The sequence below is a fragment of the Saccopteryx leptura genome, chromosome 13, assembly GCF_036850995.1.
Source record: "Saccopteryx leptura isolate mSacLep1 chromosome 13, mSacLep1_pri_phased_curated, whole genome shotgun sequence".
Classification (NCBI taxonomy): domain Eukaryota; kingdom Metazoa; phylum Chordata; class Mammalia; order Chiroptera; family Emballonuridae; genus Saccopteryx; species Saccopteryx leptura.
In genome coordinates, this window is record NC_089515.1 from 32,474,743 (window position 1) to 32,496,858 (window position 22,116).

Consider the following 22,116-nt stretch of genomic DNA (forward strand, 5'->3'; position numbering starts at 1 on the left):
TGGGGTATTGAAATCCCCTACTATTATACTATTGCTGTTGATCTCGCCCTTTATATCCATCAAAGTCTGCTTTATATATTGAAGTGCTCCTATATTAGGTGCATAGATATTTATAATGGTTATATATTCCTGTTGGATTGCTCCCTTTATCATTATGTAGTGACCTTCTTTATCTCTTATTATAGCCTTTGTATTAAAGTCCATTTTGTCTTATATAAGTATTGCTTCCCCAGCTTTTTTTTTCATTTCCATTTGCATAAAATATCTTTTCCATCCTTTCACCTTCAGTCTATGTGCATCTTTTGTTTTAAGGTGTGTCTCTTATAGACAGCATATCTATGGGTCCTGTTTTCTTATCCATGCAGCTACCCTATGTCTTTTCTTGGATCATTTAATCCATTTATATTTAAGAATATTATTGATATCTAGTTATTAATTGCCATTTTATTCTTACAGCTGTATTCCTCTTTTGCTATATTCTTTTCACCCTTTGATCTATTTACAACAGGCCCCTTAACATTTCTTGCAACATTGGTTTGGTTGTAACGAATTTCTTAAGTTTGTTTTTTTTTGTCTGGGAAGCTTTTTATTTCTCCTTCAATTTAAAATGATAGCCTTGCTGGATAAAGTAGTCTTGGTTGTAGGCTCTTGTTCTGCATTACTTTGAATATTTCTTGCCATTCCTTTCTGGCCTCAAGTGTTTCTGTTGAGAAATCAACTGTCATCCTTATGGGGCTCCTTTGTAGATGATAGCCTTTTTTTCTCTAGCAGCTTTTAATATTTTCTCTTTATCACTTAGCTTTGGCATTTTAATTATTATGTGTCTTGCAGATTTCCTTGCATTTCTCTTTAATGGATTTTTCTGTGCTTCTTGAACTTGTTTGACTTTTTTTCTGCATCAATTTAGGGAAGTTTTTATCTATGATTTGATTGAACAAAGTCTCTATCCCTTGCTCTTTTTCTTCTTCTTCAGAAACCCCTATGTTGGATGTTATTTCTCTTCATATTGTCACAGAGATCTCTTTGAATTTCCTCAGACTTTTTGAGTCTCTTTTCTTTTTGCTGCTGTGCTTCTGTGCCCTCATTTATCTTGTCCTCTAACTCACTGATTCGATCCTAGCTTCATCCATCTTGCTTTTAATTTCTTCCATTTTGGTCTTCATTTCTGATATTGTATTTGTCATTTCTGACTGATTGTTTTTTATTGTTTCAATATCCTTTTTTATACTGACTATCTCTTTATTAACTTGTTTGTTATGACCATCTATTGTTGTTCTAAGATCTTTGAGCATCCTAACAATCATTATTTTAAACTCTGCATCTGGTAATTTGGTTATATCTGATTTATTCAAGTCCTTTTCTGGGAATTTCTATGATTCAATTGGGTTACATTTCTCTGCCTTCCCATTTTGTCTACGTACTAAAAGAGTGTGGCCACAGTAGTCCAATGGTTGTGGCCTCTGTGTTCCCTAGGTGTGGTCTCTCTGCTGGCCCACCACCACCTCTGCTGCTGCCTCGGGCATTCTGGTATGGGTGTTAGTGGCGCCAGCCAACTGCAGCTGTCATTGTGGTTTCCGCCTCTCCTCCACTCTCTTTTCTCTTCTTACAGTAAAGGCTCGATTGATGCAATTGGCCCCAGGTGCTGAGGATGGCTCCATGGCCTCCATTTCAAAAGCTAAAAAGTGCTCTCTTGTTGAGCAATATAGCAACGCCCATGATGGGCAGAGCATTGGCCCTTAGTGGGTTTGCCAGGTAGATCCTGGTCAGGGCACATGTGGGAGCCTTGTCTCTGTCTCTACTCTTCTCACTGAATAAAAAATATATATATAATAATGTAAAATAATATAAAATAATACAACATCTGTATATTCTATTTTATTGTCTATAGTTGTGGTTTTGTTTTTTTGTTGTTTTTGTTCTGTTCTCTACCAGCAGGTCAGAGTACACCGAAGATAAAACAATATTTACCCAAAAGGTCACAGACTTGGTACTGAATTAGGAGGTCAGTTTGCACTCAGTATTTATAAAATCTTTGGATTATAGAGTTTCAATTGCATTTATGAAAAACACATTAATGGATCTCTTCATAGTCCTAGCGATTTGTCTTTCTTGTTTGATCCTCCTTTTTCTATGGAACCGAAGCTATGCCAAAGGAAAGCTGCCTCCTGGCCCTACTCCTCTCCCCATCATTGGAAATATTCTTCAGATAAATACCAGTGACATCAACAGATCCTTCAACAAGGTTAAGTATGATTTATTTTCTTCCAATTGTTTGCAAGGAGTAAATGAGACAGCCTTATATCTAAGTAAAATATGGTCCCAGACACTGTGCTTTACAGAAGTAGTTTTAAAAGGAAGTGTTCGTTGGACACCTAGATATAGTTTTATTTTTTAATTTAATTAAATTTACTGAGACAATATTGATTAATAACACTTTACAGGTTTCAGGTGTACAGATCTATACTATATTATCTGTTGATTACATTGTGTGCCCACCACCTGAAGTCTAGTCTCCTTCCATCGCTGTATATTTCACACCCACTACCCTCTTCCTCTTCTTCTTAACCCTGATTCCCTTTTGCTAACTATAGTACTGTTTGTCTATGATTTTTTTTGTCTCTTTGTTTTGTTTTTTCATTTGCTGTTTTCTGTTTTATAGCACTCATATAGTGAAATCATATGGTCCTTGTCCTTTTTTGTCAGACATAATTTTATTTATTTTATTTTTTTAAAAATTCTTTCCTATGATTGAGAAAGAGAGGAAGGGTGAGGGGGGGGAGAGAGAGAGAGAGAGAAGCATCACTTATTGTTCCACTTAGTTATTCTGTTTAGTTTTGTACTCATTGATTGCTTTGACTTCATGCCCTGACTGGGAATCAAACCCGCAGCTTCAGTGCGCCAGGACGATGATCTATCTATTGGGCCACCTGCTCAGGATCCAGATGTAATTTTAGTTGGTGTATAGCTAGAAGGTGGCCAGAAGGGAATAAAATCCATGAGGTGATTGTTGAAATTGCCCAAAGTAGGAATTCCTTGCCCATATTGTGACATGGGTCTTCTTTCTACTAATTCTATTTTCCTGAACTCTAATGGCAATTAAATTACTTTCAGTTACAAAAGAATCTACTGATTTATAGAGTTGCAACAGAAAATTTTTTCTAAAAGAACACACTGATGTGAAGTTAAGGAAGTAACTAAATATTCAGGAACTTTCAATTTCTATTATATCTGCTCAATGGATAAGTATCTGCTCTAAGCTATTTATATGGCAATAGCTTCTGAAATCTTGAAGGGGTTTTCTGAAATCTGTCTGCCCTGAGACAAGTAGATACTAGAGCACTGCCCCTAAAAACTTTTTCTTCCTATGTTCTGGGCTCTGGTTTAGAAGGGATTGCGTCAGCACCCCAGCCTATCCATTTCTTCACTTGCAACCTTGGGCAATTTAAAAAATCTCTCTGAGCTTCAATTTCCATTTCTTTAAAAGGTGAATAATAGTTATTTTGCACAAGTTATTAGTGTATCATCTATTCAACAAGTTATTGAATGCCTACTTTGTATTAAGCTCCATGTTAGGTCCTCGGGATCCTTTTTCAGTATTATTTTGAATTAGTTTCAGGTGTACGGCATAACAATCTGACAATCATATACTTTGCAAAGTGTTTCCCCTGCTATTTCCAGTACCCACCTGGCACCATGTATAGTTATTACAATATTATTGACCATATTCCTTATCCTGTACTTTACATCCCTGTGACTATTTGGTGACCAATTTTTACTTAATTCCTTCTCTTTTCACCCAGTCCCTGAACTCCCCTCTTCTTTGAAAACCAATATTCTGATCTCTGTGTCAATGAGTCTGTTTCAATTTTGTTTATTTTGTTCTTTAGACCCCACATATAAGTGAAATCATATGGTATCTGCCTTTCTCTGACTGACTTATTCACTTACCATAATAACCTCTAGTCCATCCATGCTGTTGCAAATGGTAAGATTTTAGTAGTTTTTATGTATGTTAGAGATCATCAGTGCTGAATAACAACAAAAAAGACGTTAGCATTATAAAATTTACAGTCTAGAGGTAGGCATGTGTTTATGATATAATAATGCAAGTACATGTGTGATTGTTAACTATGTAAAAGGGACCCAGCAGAAGAGGCCATGTAACTTAGAGGACTAGAAGTAACTGCAAGCAGCAAACAGTTATCCGAGGAATTGAATTTGGAGCTGAGTGCTAAGGAATGATTGGGAATTAACCAGACAAAAACCAGATAACAAATTTGTTCCAGCCTTTTTCAATCTGGAGAAGAATTACTTGTTATGTCTCTGAAAAAGGACCAGTTCGGTTGTAGCCCAGAGAATAAGTTAAAATGTAGTGTGAGTTGAGATTGAAGAGGTCTATAGGACCAGAGCACGTGGGCCTTACAAGGATTTTAAGAATATTAGTCTTTAGTGCCCATTTGCTTCTCCACCCCCCACCCCTCCCCCTCTCCTTCCTCTCTGTCTCTCTCTTCCCCTCCGGCAGCCAAGGCTCCATTGGAGCAAAGATGGCCCGGGAGCTGGGGATGGCTCCTTGGCCTCTGCCCCAGGCACTCGAGTGGCTCTGGTCGCAACAGAGCGACGCCCTGGAGGGGCAGAGCATCGCCCCCTGGTGGGCAGAGCGTCGCCCTTGGTGGGCGTGCCGGGTGGATCCCGGTCGGGCGCATGCGGGAGCCTGTCTGACTGTATCTCCCGTTTCCAGCTTCAGAAAAATACAAAAAAAAAAAAGAAAAAAGAATATTAGTCTTTAGCATAAGAACAATGTGATGCCATGAATGTGCCTAAAGGACGGTGATGTTAGCATTAACCTTGTGAAAGATCACTCTGGAGAACGAATTGTAAGGTAGCAGAAGGATTCAAACATTGAACTGTTGGAAAGAGTTTAAGTCTTATATTATTTGGTATACTGAATATGACACCAGAAGAGAAATACTCCAATAATGAAATGGCTTAAAGAAGACAAGAGTTTATTTCTATCTTTCATATAATATAGAGATGATAAATGGTGGTCTGCCTCTTTCTTTGAGTTTATTCAGAGAACCAGTTTTTCCAATCCTGTTTACCATCTCGTGTCCCTAAGCTATTGTCTTCATTTCCATGGTCACAGTAAGGCCTTCCCCATGTTATCATCTCAATCCATGAGTAAGTGCAGAAAGGGAGAGCATGTGGGACCATTTATGCAACAGTGTAGGATTTGCACACATCACTTCTGCTAACATCAGTCATGGAAGCTTAGTCACATGGCCATACAGGGAATCTGAAAAAGACCTGACATTAGGCTACCATGTCCCTATGTATTAATAAAATGTGGAGGTTTTATTAATATATAATTCTTCTGGTGCTAACAAGAAGATGTAGGAAATGGATAATGAGGGACAACTATTTGTCTACACGTGGGGCAACATGGAAAAACATTCCTCAAACAGGAGAAACACATTACTTATGTAAAGTATAAGAAGGAAAGAGAAATTTGGAGCAATTAGAGGTTAGGCAGAAAAAGAATTAATAACATATAAATAAAATTTATGACTGAGAGTCTCATAGCAGAAGCTGACAAAAGGATAACTATTGATGGTGATAATAATGATAGCAATATTACTAATAATATAATACTATTTATCCTTTAAGTAATGTAATTTCTTATTAAATTACAAAGTCCAGAATTTGAAATCTTTTATAATGGGTGAATGAATATTATAATGTCTCTTCAGTAAGATTAAAAATATTCCTTTTACTTATCTACATTTTTGTTTTGAAATTCTCACTCCTCTTGCATCTCCTGTTCCATCCCTAGCTGGCAGAAGTCTATGGTCCGGTGTACACTGTGTATCTGGGCACAAAGCCCACTGTGGTGCTGCATGGCTACGCAGCAGTGAAGGAAGCCCTGATTGATCGAGGAGAAGAGTTTGCTGCAAGAGGCAGTGTACCAGTGATAGACAAAATCGTACGGGGATTAGGTATGCTTCAATTTGGAGAACATGTGTAGATTTAAGTTGCAAAGATTTTGAATAGGCTAAAATTGAGAAATTTTAATCATTTAGAGAATTTATGAAAATGTCATCATTCCAACCTTTTCTATAAAGGATAATTAATCCATATTTAAAATGATGGGTGACATAATACCCCTATGAAACAATAAATTAATGAAAGCAAACCAATTAACTACAAATTTTCTATAAATATGTGACTAAGCCATGTTCATTCTAAATTATGTCCTGTTAAGAATGAGAAAAAATGGATGAGTGGAATAAAAAACTTTGGTACATATCCTATGGAATACTACTCAGCCATAAGAAATGATTACATCAGATCATTTACAACAACATGGATGGACCTTGATAACATTATACTGAGTGAAATAAGTAAATCAGAAAAAACTAAGAACTATATGATTCCATATATAGGTGGGACATAAAAATGAGACTCAGAGGCATAAGTGTCGGATTACGGGGTGGGGGAAGGAAAGGAAGAGGGTTGGGGAGGGGAGGGGCACAAACAAAACCAGTTAGAAGGTGACGGAAGACAATTGGACTTTGGGTGATGGGAATGCAGCATAATCAAATGTCAAAATAACCTAGAGATGTATTCTCTGAACATATGTACCCTGATTTATCAATGTCACCCAATTAAAATTAATTTTAAAAAAAGAATGATAAAGAGGCAGAGAGAAAAGGGGAAAGGAAATGGACTAAATTACCCTGCACACCAAATATGTTGCTTTCTGTCATGAGTCACAGTTGCAAAGAGATTACTGTAGAACACTTGCACAGTATACATGGAATCAACAAAAATCTGGGTATTTCTAACCTTACCTTTAATCTTCTCCTCTTCTAAAAAAGATAAGAAATATTTGAATTCAATAGAATACAGAGCATAAAACACAAATATTCTCTGAACAGAGGATGGTGGAGAAATATGTAGTAAGTATGGATTGAAACTGATAGTAAAAAAAGCTTTTTAAATAAAAGACTTGAACTATCTTCCATTTGTTTCTGGAGTGAGTCTTATACTGTCCAGCCTTCTGGAGGGTCACTGGTTTCCAGCAAAAAGAGATAAAGCCTGAACGGAGTTCTTTCCTCCTCCACATGTTCTCGAAGATATTCTTGGACAAGTTTCCTACAAGTGTTTTTTCCCCACCAGTCTGGTCTTGAGCCTCTGGAAGTCTGATGTTGAGCTTCTTTGGTATTAAGACCACATTTCATGGATATTGTTTCCCAAACAGAGAGGAAATGTTGAAATTAGAAGGACTATGGCTGTGTCCCATACCTGCAGAATAGATTTTCATGAACTTCCTTCCAATGCACAAAGCTGTCTCTCCTTCTTTCAAGAATTGGCTCTCTTTGTTACTGCCCCTAAAATTCACTTACAACGCACTTTTAATCTAACACTTAAACTCACTGTGATTTATTAGCTGTGTGATCGAGGAGCAAGCATTTGCCTCCAGGATCTTCAGCACTCTTCTCAGTTAAATGGGGACAAATCACTGGCTCACAGAGGTATTGTGAGGTTTAGAGGAGTTAATGGAGAAGAAGAGTTTAGTAATATGAAAAACCAAGTCTTGATAATGAGCTCCTAGGCTGGGGTGAGAGAGAAAGCAGACAGAGTAGGGTCAGTGGGAACTTCTGAGACTGGCTCCATTAAAGTGACTTTTCTGCTTAAGCGACATTATCATTTCCTGAGATCAAGACTCTCAACTAGAGTTAATGAAAATGAAAGTTATTCTTTCTTATTTACTTTTTTGTCCTGATAGGAGTTGTTTTTAGCAGTGGAGAAGTATGGAAGCAAACCCGGCGTTTCTCCCTCACGGTTTTACGGAACATGGGAATGGGAAAGAAAACTATTGAAGACAGAATTCAAGAGGAAGCCCTGTGTCTGGTGGAAGAATTAAAGAAAACCAATGGTGCGTTTTTCTCTATGGACTTAACAAAAACAGTTTGGTTAGACTGAATGCTATTACTATGACCAATAGAGCACAGAGAGCTATGGCTCAAGTGTAGCGGAAGTTTACATTTTGCTCACAACCAGTAAGAAGAGGGAAGTGGTTGGCACAACAGCTTTTCCAGGTACCAGGCTAATAGGTGCTTTGACATCTTCAGCATGTGGCTTCCAGTGTCAGCCAGGATCCAGCTCTTTCCACAGCAATGTAAGGAGCAAAGAGCAAGGAAAGAAGCCAAGAGTGTTATGAATGGGCAAGGTATGGCAGTGGGACACAAAAGTTCTTTTCCATTCCAGGGGCTGTGACAAGTAAACTGTTTTAGTTCTTTGTTGCTATTAATATTTAAAAAATGCAATCCATATGAATCATTGCATATCTTTGACTACTTTCTTAGAATATAATTTTGAAAATGGAATTAATAAGTCAACAAATGTTGGGTTTTGATACGTATTATCTAGAAAATGATTTTGTGCACTTGATTTATATTTCAAGCAGAATTATTATTGACTGGGTCTTTTTTCATAGTGAATGTGACCTTCTCTCAGTTTCCTGACCCATGATCACTCAGACTCTGCTTGATTCCCCCTAGCTGTGGGACCTCACTCTGTGAAACAGCCCGTTTCATCTCGGGGTAACTATAACTGTTGGAAGTTTCTTTCACATGTTGAGCAGAAGCATTTTTCCTTGTAACTTCTACTTTTTGGTTCCTGCTAAGATTTTGCCTTTTGGAGGTCCAGTGTTCTGGCAGTTACCTCTCGGAAGCAGGACAAACCTCCCACCTAAAATTTGGTTTACAAAATGTTGAGTTTGAAGGTACCATACACACCCCAATAGGGTATGAAAAAAAATTTATTTCTTGCCGCGAACCTGTGCAACTAGTAATTCCAAGTCCTGAGTGAGAACGATGAGGAATGAAGAAAATAGACTTAAAGAGAAATAAGATGGGATTGGGAGGCCTCTGCAAGCTGATGGCAAGCTAGAGCGCAAAACAGCCCCCAATTTGCTTTATTATATAACCATATGCAAATAAGGAAGTCTCTGATACAAAGTCACACATCTGAGGCAAAAGCAGGAATTCTCCTAAGGCATACATAGAAATTCATGTAAGGCATAAATAGGAATCCCCCCACCATGCATAGGTGATATCAATCAACATCTGAACAAACAAAGACTGAGAGGAAGGACACATAAATTGCTTCTCGCAACTTAAGCAAGCACTTAAAGTGGGGGTATGAGATGAGTGCAAATAATCAGCTTCATAGCCATGGAGGTGGAGGGGGGGAGAACTTAGCGTTTTGCTAAGCCTCGAACTTACAAAGGTTTTTTGCCATTTGCAGTCTCCCACAATTACTCATAATGATCAGTGGTGGGATTCAAATAATTTAACAACTGGTTCTCTACCCTAATGACTGTTATAAGTATAAAAAAAGATATACTGAAAAGTAGTTTATTTTATCATGCATTTTTTTGAACTCCAATATCTGTACTTATGAGTTTTTTATTACTATTAATTTTAATGGGGTGACATTGTTAAATCAGGGTACATATGTTCAGAGAAAATATCTCCAGGTTATTTTGACATTTGATTATGTTGCATACCCTTCACCCAAAGTCAAATGTCTTCTGTCACCTTTTATCTGGTTTTCTTTCTGCCCCACCCCCATAACCACCATACTCTTGTCCATGTCTCTGAGTCTCATCTTTATGTCCCATCTATGTATGAAATCATATAGTTCTTAGTTTTTTTCTGATTTACTTATTTCACTCAATATAATGTTATCAAGGTCTATCCATGTTGTTGTAAATGATCCGATGTCATCATTTCTTATGGCTGAGTAGTATTCCATAGTATACATGTACCAAAGCTTTTTAACCCACTCGTCCTTTGACAGACACTTGGGTTGTTTTCAGATCTTCGCTATTGTGAACAATGCTGCCATAAACATGAGGGTGCATTTCTCCTTTTGAAACAGTGCTATGGTGTTCTTGAGGTATATTCCTAAAAGTGGGATAGCTGGGTCAAAAGGCAGTTAGTTCTATTTTTAATTTTTTAAGAAATCTTTATACTATTTTCTATAGTGGCTGCACCAGTCTGTATTCCCACCAGCAGTGCAGGAGGGTTCCCTTTTCTCCACATCCTCGCCAGCACTTATTCTGTGTTGTTTTGTTGATGAGTGCCATTCTGACTGGTATGAGGTAATATCTCATTTTGGTTTTAATTTGCATTTCTCTAATGATTAGTGATGTTGAGCATTTTTTCATATGCCTATTGACCATCTGTATATCCTCTTTGGAGAAGTGTCTATATATTTTCTTTGCCCATTTTTTTATTGGATTGTTTGCCTTCCTGGTGTTGAGATTTACAAGTTCTTTATAAATTTTGGTTATTAACCTCTTGTCAGATGTATTGTCGATTATGTTCTCCCATTGTGTAGTTTGTCTTTTTATTCTGTTCTTATTGTCTTTAGCTGTGCAAAAGCTTTTTAGTTTGATATAGTCCCATTTGTTTTTCCTGTCTTTTATTTCACTTGCTAGTGGAGATAAATCAGCAAATATATTGTTGCAGATGTCAGAGAGCTTACTGCCTGTATTTTCTTCTAAGATACTTATGGTTTCATGGCCTACATTTAAGTCTTTTATCCATTTTGAGTTGATTTTTGTGAATGGTGTAAGTTGGTGGTCTAGTTTCATTTTTTTGCAGGTAGATGTCCAATTTTCCTAACACCGTTTGTTAAAGAGGCTGTCTTTACTTTATTGTATGCTCCTACCTCCTTTGTCAAATATCAGTTGTCCATAAAGGTGTGGGTTTATTTCTGGGTTCTCTGTTCTATTCCATTGATCTATATGCCTGTTCTTATGCCAGCACCAGGCTGTTTTGAGTACAATCACCTTGTAATATAACTTGATATCTGGAAGTGTGATACCTTCCGCTTTATTTTTTCCTTTTCAATATTGCTGAGGCTATTCATGTTCTTTTTTGGTTCCGTATAAATTTTTGGAATATGTGTTCTGTATCTTTGAACTATGTCATTGGGATTTTAATTGGTATTGCATTGAATTTATAAATTCCTTTGGGTAATATATACATTTTAATGATGTTTATTCTTCCTAATCATGAGCACGGTATATGCTTCCTCTTGTTTGCATCTTCCTTGATTTCTTTTATCAATATTTTATAATTTTTTGAGTACAAGTTTTGAACCTCCTTGGTTAAATATACTACTAGGTACTTTATTTTTTTGGTTGCAATAGTGAAGGGGATTGTTTCCTTAATTTCTCTTTCTGATAGTTCATTGTTGTTGTATAAAAATGCCTCTGATTTCTGACTATTAGTTTTATATACTGCCACTTTGCTGAATTCATTTATCAGGTACAGTAGTTTTTTGTCTGAGACTTTAGGGTTTTCTATATACAATATCATATCATCTGCAAATAATGATAGTTTTACTTCTTCTTTTCCAATTTGGATGCCTTTTATTTCTTCTTCTTGTCTGATTGCTGTGGCTAGGACTTCCAGGACTATGTTGAATAAGAGTAGTGAAAGGGGGCACCCCTGCCTTGTTTCTGATCTTAAGGGAATTGCTTTTAACTTTTGCCCATTGAGTATGATGTTGGCTGTGGGTTTGTCATAGATGGCCTTTATCATGTTGAGGTATGTTCCCTGTATTCCCACTTTGCTGAGAGTTTTGCTCATGAATGGGTGCTGGATTTTATCAAATGCTTTTTCTGCATCTATTGAAATTATCATATGGTTTTTCTCCTTCCTTTTGTTTATGTAATGAATTACATTGATTGATTTGCCAATATTGTACCAGCCTTGCTTCCCCAGAATAAATCCCACTTAATCATGATGTATGATTTTTTTCATATATTGCTGGATCTGGTTTGCTAATATTTTGTTGAGGATTTTAGCATCTAAATTCATCAGGGATATTGGCCTATAATTTTTTTCTTTGTGTTGTCTTTGCCTGGTTTTGGAATCAGAATTCTGCTCACCTCATAAAAGGAGCTTGGAAGTCTTCCTTTTTCTTGAATTTTTTGAAATAGCTTGAGCAAGGATAGGAGTTAGTTCTTCTTTGAATATTTGGTAGAATTCACTTGTGAAGCCATCAGGCACAGGCCTTTTCTTTGTTGGGAGTTTTTTGATAACTTTGTTGATCTCATTTGTTGTAATCGGTCTGTTTAGGTTTTCTGATTCTTCCAGATTAATTTTTGGAAGATTACACTCTCTTCCTGCTGCTCCGGTTCTCTCCTCTCTCCCGTCCCCTGGATCCCCCAGTAAGTGGTTGTGAGAGAGGCTTTCTGCACGGTCCATTTATGAAGAATCCTGGGTCTGAGAAATCTGTCTCTTTCTCACAAACAGTATCCTGACTTGTTTTGCAGCTAAATCTGTCCATACGCCTCTTCTAGGCTGTGGGGCTGCAGGCTGGGGCTTTGTTCCTGGGACTCAGGATGCTCCCCTCTTCGCTAAACTCACTTCTCACCACATGAGTCTCTCCAGGCTGCCATTCACTCCAGGGAGCTGGGCAGCCCTCTCTCTGTTTCTGCTTTTTCTACCAGTCTCAGTGTGGCTTCTTCGGTGTTCCTTGATTAAAGAGTCGTCTTAGTTTAGTCCAAAGTTGGTTTTTTGAGATGATGGTTCTTAAAATTAAGTTTTAATCCACTTTGGTTCTGGGAGGTGGAAATTGGTACGTCTAGACGCCTACTCCATCGCCATCTTGCCGCTCCCTCTATATGATACATTTAATACTAAAATAAGAACAATAAAAGAGGTATACAAAACTAGATTATGTTATAAGAGTTTTAAAATATTAATGAGGCCCTGACCGGTTGGCTCAGTGGTAGAGCGTCGGCCTGGCGTGTGGAAGTCCTGGGTTCGATTCCCGGCCAGGGCACACAGGAGAAGCGCCCATCTGCTTCTCCACCCCTCTCCCTCTCCTTCCTCTCTGTCTCTCTCTTCCCCTCCCACAGCCAAGGCTCCATTGGAGCAAAGATGGCCCGGACACTGGGGATGGCTCCTTGACCTCTGCCCCAGGCGCTGGAGTGGCTCTGGTCGCAACAGAGCGACGCCCCGGAAGGGCAGAGCATCGCCCCCTGGTGGGCAGAGTGTCGCCCCCTGGTGGGCGTGCCGGGTGGATCCCGGTGGGGTGCATGCGGGAGTCTGTCTGACTAACTCAACCCATTTCCAGCTTCAGAAAAATACAAAATATATATATATATATTAATGAAAAAATATTAAATAATACCTGACAAAAACAATAAAACTGTTATTTAAGGTATTTCCATATTGCTTCTTGATTGGTGTCCTCACTTGCAATTTTTTTTGAGTTATGGATGAATGAACAATAATAGGGGGGCTTAGAATATGCTGTTGCACAGATGAACGTTAAAAAAGAGTAAGGAATGTAAATTTGTGATTTCCGCATTGTTCGACTGCCCAGGCACCCACTTTAAAGAACACCCTGGTTACAAGTGCCACATTAACAACCAGTTCACCGAACTCAACAAAAAATTCGGTACTGGTTCTGCCGAACTGGTATAAACTAGCTGAATTTCACCACTGATAACGATGCTTTCTGTGGAGGGCAAGGTGGCTCCTAAGAAGATCTCAAAATGGCATGACAGAGCAGAGAAAGGACACTGGCTTGAGGTTTCTATGGTGCGTAGGGGGTGAGGTGAGGATGCGGGTTTCCTGTGCCAGCCAGGTGTGTGGTTTAAACACTCTGCTCGTGCCAAAGGAGGGAACACTTGAGCTTTTCTTTTTTTTATCAGTTTGTCCAGATGTGAGCAGAGGAAGAAAAGGTAGGGCTTAAAAGTGGTCTGAGCCAAGTACCAAAAAAGAAATGGGGAGTCATATTCATTATTACATGCAGAAAGCCGGTTTCATGTACTATAACATATTATTTTGAAATATCTGAATGTAACTCAAATTTTTCTCATTATTCTTCTTTTCTACAAGAAAAACACACCCAATGTTTTTCAACTTTGTTTTTTAAAATAGATTTCAAGTCTCCAGAGTCTCCTGATATTCCTGAAGAAGTACCCACACTGAGGGCTAAATTTTACACTTTTAAAGATATTTTTACCATAAAGAAGAGCAAGAGGAAAATGTTATTCTTTGTGACAGCATGGATGGACTGAGGGTTTTATGCTGAGTAAAATAAGCCAGTCAGAGACAGACAGTACCATATGATTTCACTTATATGTAGCATCTAAATAGCATTATAATGAACAAACAAAACAGAAACCGTCTCATAAATACAGAGGACAGACTGATGGCTGCCTGAGGAGAGGGAGGCTGGGGACGGAGTGAAAAAGGTGACAGGACTGAGAAGCACAGACTGGGAGTTACAGAATAGTCATGGGGATGTAAAGTACAGCATAGAAAATATAGTCAATGCCTGACCAGGAGGTGATGCAGTGGATAGAGCTTCAGCCTGGGACGCTGAGGACTAGGTTTAAAACCCTGAGGTTGCCAGCTTGGGCATGGGATTATAGACATGACCCCATAGTCAATGGCTTGAAGCCTAAGGTCGCTGGCTTGAGCAAGGGATTATCAGCTCAGCTGAAGCCCCCTAGTCAAGGCACATATGAAAAGCAATCAATGAACAACTAAAGTGCTGCAACTACAAGCTGATGCTTCAATCTCTCCCTCTTTCTCTCTCTTGCTCTCATAAAAAAATGTAGTCAATAATATAGTAAAATAAATGAATAAACAAATAGAAATTTAAAAGATATTTTTAAAGGACCTCCTTGTCAATTACCTTGTGGCTCTTATTAGGAGAATGATGTAAATAAGAGAATACTTGGGGGAATTTAATAAATAAATTGGACTGGATTAGACATTTTTACTTGGGGAAACACAATACATTTTATTTTACGCATGTTGAGTTTATAGTGATGGTGGCATGCCTAATAATTCCTATACTTGAAAAATCTTTTGAGTCAACTCTTCTCAAGTATTTTAAACAGTCAACTTAAGATTTAAATGGGAATTCCGTTCTAACTTTTGACTTACTTTGTTTTCAGAGGCTCCCTGTGACCCCTCTTTCCTTTTGGGCAGTGCTCCCTGCAATGTGATCTGCTCCATTATTTTCCAGAACCGTTTTGAGTACAATGATGAGCAATTTCTAACATTGATAAATTATTTTAATGAAAACTTCAGAATTGTGAGCTCCGCCTGGATACAGGTAAAGTCAAGGTTCTCTCTAAATGGGAAATAATGCTCTATTCTACTGCTCATGCCGACTGATCCCGTTAGCCTATTTCAAAATGGTTAAAGCGATATTTCTCAAACTATCATTTGTAACCCATCAGTGGGTTATCAAATCAATTCAGTGTGTTAAAATTTAATTTAAGCCAGGCCTATTGTGCACAGTAGATAGAGTGTTGACCTGGGATGCTGACATCACCAGTTCAAAACCCTGGGCTTGTCTGGTCAAGGCACATATGGGAAGCAACTGCTATGAGTTGATGCTTCCTGCTTCTTCTTCTAGTTTTCTCTCTCTCTATCCTCTCTCTAAAATCAATAAATAAAATTTTTTTAAAAAAGGAAACTAAATTTAAAACATTAAACATAGTAATAAAAAGACAAATATTATCTCACAGTGCATCAAATGATATCAAGGTATTTTTCTGATTCTTACATCTATAGATGAAGAGGGTGGTAGCAAAGGGGGCAAGGGGGACATTGAGGGGAACATGGGGGTTGGGGGATGTATTTGGTGGGACACTTGAATCTGTGTAAACACAATAAATTAAAATCAATAAAATTTAATTCTCTAAAAAAAAAAGAGGGTGGTGGCATAAAATGTATTTCTTACTATAGTGCATTGTCAGAGAATGTTAGTAACCCATAATATGCAATCACTAATAACTAATATGCTATGTGAATCATAAGCTCATGTTATGTTCGACCTGGGAAGGACCCTGGAGAACAAATAATCAACTTCTCATTTTTGAATCATTGATAGAGATTAAGCATATTTTCCAAAGCAGCCAAGAGAAAGAATGAACAAGACCTAGAATCTAGATTTCTTGGTTCTCTTTCTAGTTTGATATAAGCTTCCAGCCAAATAAATTGTTCCAGTGCCTACCTACCAAGGGTATTAGATCATGTAGGAGCCAGCTAAAGAAGAGTCAGTAAATTCCAGGATTGGGAATGGCCTAATGAATAAAGGCAGTGTGAATATTCTTTGTTTTTAATTTTAATGGTGTGACATTGATAAATCAGGGTACATATGTAAACATCTCCAGGTTATTTTGACATTTGATTATGTTGCATACCCATCACCCAAAGTCAAATTGTCTTCTGTCACCTTCTATCTGGTTTTCTTTGTGCCCCTCACCTCCCCCCCTCGGTAACCACCACACTCTTGTTCGTGTCTCTGAGTCTCTTTTTTATGTCTCACCTATGTATGCAATCATATAGTTCTTAGTTTTTTATGATTTATTTATTTCACTCAGTATAATGTTATCAAGGTCCATCCATGTTGTTGTAGATCTGATGTCATCATTTCTTATGGCTGAGTAGTATTCCATAGTATATATGTACCACATCTTCTTTATCCAATCATCTATCGAAGGGCTTTTTGGTTGTTTCCATGTCTTGGCCACTGTGAACAATGCTGCTATGAACATGGGGCTGCATGTGTCTTTATATAGCAATGTTTTTGAGTTTTCAGAATATATACCCAGTAGAGGGATTGCTGGGTTATATGGTAGCTCTATTTTTAATTTTTTGAGGAACCACCATACTTTCTTCCATAATAGTTGTACTACTTTATATTCCCACCAACAGTGGATGAGGGTTCCTTTTTCTCCACAGCCTCTCCAGCACTTGTTATTACCTGTCTTGTTGATAATAGCTCATCTAACAGGTGTGAGATGGTATCTCATTGTAGTTTTGATTTGCATTTCTCTGATAACTAATGAAGATGAGCATCTTTTCATACATCTGTTGGCCATTTGTATTTCCTCCTGGGAGAAGTGTCTGTTCATGTCCTCTTCTCATTTTTTTATTGGATTGTTTGTTTGTTTGTTTGTTGTTGAGTTTTATGAGTTCTTTGTATATTTTGGATATTAGGCCCTTATCTGAGCTGTTGTTTGAAAATATCATCTCCCATTTAGTTGGCTGTCTTTTTGTTTTGTTGTCAGTATCTCTTGCTGTGCAAAAGCTTCTTAGTCTGATGTAGTTCCATTCATTTATCTTTGCCTTCATTTCCCTTGCCTTTGGAGTCAAATTCATAAAGTGCTCTTTATAACCAAGGTCCATGAGTTTAGTACTTATGTTCTCTTCTATGTAATTTATTGTTCAGGTCTTATATTTAGGTCTTTGATCCATTTTGAATTAATTTTAGTACAAGGGGACAAACTGTAGTCGAGTTCCATTCTTTTGTATGTGGCTTTCCAGTTTTCTCAGCACCATTTGTTAAAGAGGCTTTCTTTTCTCCATTGTGTGTTGTTGGCCCCTTTATCAATAATTATTTGACCATATATATGTGGTTTTATTTCTGGGCTTTCTATTCTGTTCCATTGGTCTGAGTGTCTATTTTTCTGCCAATACCATGCTGTTTTGATTGTCGTGGCTCTATAATATATATAATTTGAAGTCAGGTATTGTAATGCCGCTAGCTTCGTTCTTTTTCCTTAGGATTGCTTTGGCTATTCGGGGTTTTTTATAGTTCCATATAAATCTGATGATTTTTTGTTCCATTTCTTTAAAAAACATCATTGGAATTTTGATGGGAATTGCATTAAATTTGTATATAGCTTTGGATAATATAGTCATTTTGACTATATTTATTCTTCCTATCCAGGAACAAGGAATATTTTTCCATTTCATTGTATCTTCTTTGATTTCCCTTAACAATGCTTTGTAGTTTTCATTATATAGGTCCCTTACATTCTTTGTTATGTTTATTTCTAGGTATTTTATTTTTGTTGTTGCAACCATGAAGAGGATTATTTTTTTTTAGTTCATTTCCTGATGTTTCATTGTTGGCATATAGGAAGGCAATGGACTTTTGTATATTAATTTTGTATCCTGTGACCTTACTGTATTGGTTTATTGTTTCTAGTAGTCTTTTTGTGGAGTCTTTGGCGTTTTCAATGTATAGGATCATATCATGTGCAAAAAGTGAAATCTTTACTTCTTCTTTTCCAATATGAATGCCTTTTATTTCTTTTTCTTGTCTGATTGCTCTGGCTAGAACTTCCAGCACTATGTTGAATAACAGTGTAGAGAGTGGACAACCTTGTCTTGTTTCTGATTTTAGGAGAAAAGTCCTCATTTTTATGCCATTTAATATGATGTTAGCTGATGGTTTATCATAAATGGCCTTTATTATGTTGAGATATTTTTCTTCTATACCTATTTTTTGAGCATTTTAAACATAAAATTGTGTTATATTTTATCAAATGCCTTCTCTGCATCTATTGATAGTATCATATGGTTTTTGTCCTTTGTTTTGTTAATATGGTGTATTAAGCTAACCGTTTTATGTATGTTGAACTATCCTTGTGATTCTGGGATGAATCCCACTTGATCATGATGTATTATTTTTTTAATGTGTTGTTGTATTCAATTTGCGAGTATTTTGCTTAGTATTTTAGCATCTGTATTCATTAGTGATATTGGTCTGTAGTTTTCTTTATTTGTGCCGTCCTTGACAGGTTTCAGTATGAGAGTTATGTTGGCCTCATAAAATGTGTTTGAAAGTATTACTTCTTCAATTTTTTGGAAGACTTTGAGTAGAATAGGAACCAAGTCTTCTTTGAATGTTTGATAGAATTCAGTAGTATAACCATGTGGCCCTGGACTTTTATTTTTGGGGAGGTTTTTGATAGTTGTTTTTATTTCCTTCCTGCTTATGGGTCTGTTTAGGCTTTCTGCTTCATCATGATTCAGTCTAGGAAGATTGTATTGCTCTAGAAATTTATCCATTTCTTCTAGATTGTTAAATTTGGTAGCATATAGTTTTTCATAGTATTCTATAATAATTCTTTATATATCTATAATATCTGTGGTAATTTCTCCTCTTTCATTTTGGATTTTGTTTATTTGAGTCCTTTCTCTTTTTTCCTTAGTGAGTCTTTCCAAGGGTTTGTCAATTTTGTTGATCTTTTCATAGAACCAGCTCTTTGTTTATTAATTTTTTCTATAGTTTTTCTGTTCTCTATTTTGTTTATTTCTGCTCTGATTTTTATTATTTCCTTTCTTCTGCTGGTTTTGGGTTGCCTTTGTTCTTCTTTTTCTAGTTCCTTAAAATGTGAAGTTAAGTGGTTTACTTAGGCTTTCTGTTGTTTGTTCATATAGGCCTGTAATGATATGAACTTTCCTCTTATTACTGCTTTTGCTGCATCTCAGAGATTCTGATAAGTCATATTGTTATTTTCATTTGTCTTTATGTAACTTTTAATCTCTGCGCTTATTTTTTCTTTGACCCACTCATTATTTAAAAGTATGTTGTTTAGTTTCCACATTTTTGTGGGTTTGTTTACCTCTTTTTTGCAGTTGAATTCTAGTTTCAAGGCTTTATGATCAGAGAATATGCTTGGTATGATATCAATCTTTCTGAATTTGTTGGTGTTATTTTTGTGGCCCAACATATGGTCAATTCTTGAGAATGTTTCATGTACACTAAAGAAAAATGTATACTCTGACGTTTTGGGATGAAAAGTCCTATAGATGTCTATCATATCCAATTTTTCTAGTGTTTCGTTTAAGGTCAATATTTCTTTATTAATTTTCTGTTTGAATGAACGATCTAGAGCCGCCAGCGGTGTATTGAGGTCTACAAGTATGATTGTATATTTGTCAGTTTTTGTTTTTAGGTCAGTAGCTGTCTTATATATTTTGGTGCTCCTTGGTTTGGTGCATATATATTAAGAAGTGTTATGTCTTCTTGATTCAATGTTCCCTTTATCATTATGAAATGACCGTTTTTGTCTCTGATTACCTTTGCTGTCTTGTAGTCAGCATTGTTAGATATGAGTATTGCTACACCTGCTTTTTTTTGGATGTTATTTTCTTGGAGTATTGTTTTCCAGCCTTTCACTTTGAATTTGTTTTTATCCTTGTATCTTAGATGTGTTTCTTGTAGGCAGCATACAGTTGGATTTTCTTTTTTAATCCATTCTGCTACTCTCTGTCTTTTTATTGGTGAGTTCAATCTGTTTATCTTTAGTGTAGTTATTGACATTTGAGGATTTCCTATTGCCATTTTATATGTTGCTTTCTGATAGTTTTGTATCTTTGTTTTTCTATCATTTGTTTTTGTTTGGTTGTAATCCATACTTCTTTTCTCTGTTTCTTCTTTTTTCAAGCCATGTGCTTCTGTGGTGGTTTTTTCAGGGGTGGTTACCATTAAGTAATGAAAAGGGTACCTATCATGTTCATTGTAGTACATTATCTCATGAGTGCTTCTGTACTCCATCCTCCTTTGCTCCTGTTAATCTGTCCTCTCCCCTTTTCTGTATTTGTTGTCTCAGATTAAATTTTATTTTATTGTATTCTTGATGGAGCTTTTACTTGTAGTTCTGTTTTGTTTTGTTCTTTGTATCTGGTCAGAAAACCCTCTTTAGTATTTCCTGAAGTGGGGTTTTCTGGTGATAAATTCCCTCATCTTTTCTGTATCTGTGAATGTTTTTATTTTTCCTTCATATTTGAAGGATAGCTTTGATGGGTATAATATTCTTGGCTGGAAGTTCATCTCTTTCAGAACTTTAAATATTGGGGTCCCCTCTCTTCTAGCTTGTAGAGTTTCTGCTGAGAAATCTGATGATAATCTAATGGTCTTTCCTTTATATGTTGTATTCTTCTTTTCCCTGGCTGCCTTGAGAATTTTTTCTTTGTCATTGGTTTGTGCTTATTTCATTATGATGTGCCCCAGAGTAGGTTTGTTAGAGTTAAGATAACTCGGTGTTCTGTTTGCTTCTTGAATTCGAGGCTTTAGTTCTTTCCACAGGCTTGGGAAGCTGTCATCTATTATTTGTTTGGATATGTTCTCCATTCCATTTTCTCTCTCTTCTCCTTCTGATATACCCCTTTTTCTTATGTTGCTTCTTTGATGGAGTCAGACAATTCCTGTAGGGCTTTCTCATTTTTTTAAATTCATGAGTCTCTCTCCTTTTCTCTCTGTAGTGCCTCTAGTTGCCTGTCTTCTATGTCACTAATTCTTTCCTCTATCTGGCCTGTTCTATTAGCTAAGCTTGTTACCTCATTTTTCAGTTCATGAATTGAGTTTTTCATCTCTGTTTGATTCATTTTCATAGTTTCAGTTTCCTTGGTGATGTATTTTTTCTGTTCATTAAATTGTTTTTTGAGCTCCCTAAATTGCCTTTCTGTGCTTTCTTGTATATCCCTGAGTATTTTTAGGATTTCAATTTTAAATTCTCTGTCATTTAACTCCAAGGTCTCCAAGCTATTTTTTTCTATAGATATTTCTTCTTCTATTTAAGCTACATCTCTGTCTTTTGTATCCATGATATTTGATTTCTATTTCCTTAATGGAATTTGAGAGTGATATTGTTAATAACACTAATAAGAGTTGATAAAGAATAAAAAATAAAGATAAAAATTAAAAAAAATTTTTTTGAGAAAATACATTGGAAAACTGAAAATTATATTGTGCTAAATGGAACAAAAACTATATAGAATGAAGGGCCTGAGTTGGGGAGAAGTGACAAAGAGGCAAAAAATGAGGTAAGAACCCACAAAATACAACATGGAAAATATTTGGATCAAGAATAAAATAATTTGTTTGTAAATAATGGTCAAATGAGAGATATAGTGAAAGAGAAAAGAGGGAAAAAAATAAAAAGAAAAATAAATACAGTGAAAGATGCAAATTCTATTGTATTAAGTGAAACAAAATCTACATAGAATGGAGAGCCGGAGTTGGGGGGAATGCTAATGAGTTAAACAGTGAGGTAAAAAGCACACAAAATGCCACAAAGAAAAGATTTGAATCCAAAATAAAATAATTTGTTTATGAGTGAGGATCAAATGAGAGGAAAAGTGAAACAGAAAAGAAGAAACCAAAAGAGAGGGAGAAAAAAAGAAAAAAGAAAAAAAGAAGAGAGTTAAAGTTTTTGGAATGTAACCCTCATAGATAGAGAGAAAAAAAAAATGGAAAATATAA

General features: G+C 36.5%; 1 protein-coding gene across 2 annotated transcripts in view; it reads left to right on the forward strand.

Moving 5' to 3' along the window:
- Window positions 1-2,030: 2,030 nt before the first annotated feature.
- Window positions 2,031-22,116, forward strand: part of LOC136384667 (cytochrome P450 2C21-like) — a 149,424-nt gene continuing 129,338 nt past the window's right edge. For both annotated transcript variants that reach the window (XR_010747634.1, XM_066355125.1), the window contains exons 1-4: window positions 2,031-2,242; window positions 5,831-5,993; window positions 7,787-7,936; window positions 15,002-15,162. Coding sequence is in view for 1 of the 2 variants with exons in the window: in XM_066355125.1 (XP_066211222.1) it covers window positions 2,060-2,242; window positions 5,831-5,993; window positions 7,787-7,936; window positions 15,002-15,162 (657 nt within the window). In the remaining variant the exon portion in view is untranslated. The remainder of the gene's footprint in view (window positions 2,243-5,830; window positions 5,994-7,786; window positions 7,937-15,001; window positions 15,163-22,116) is intronic.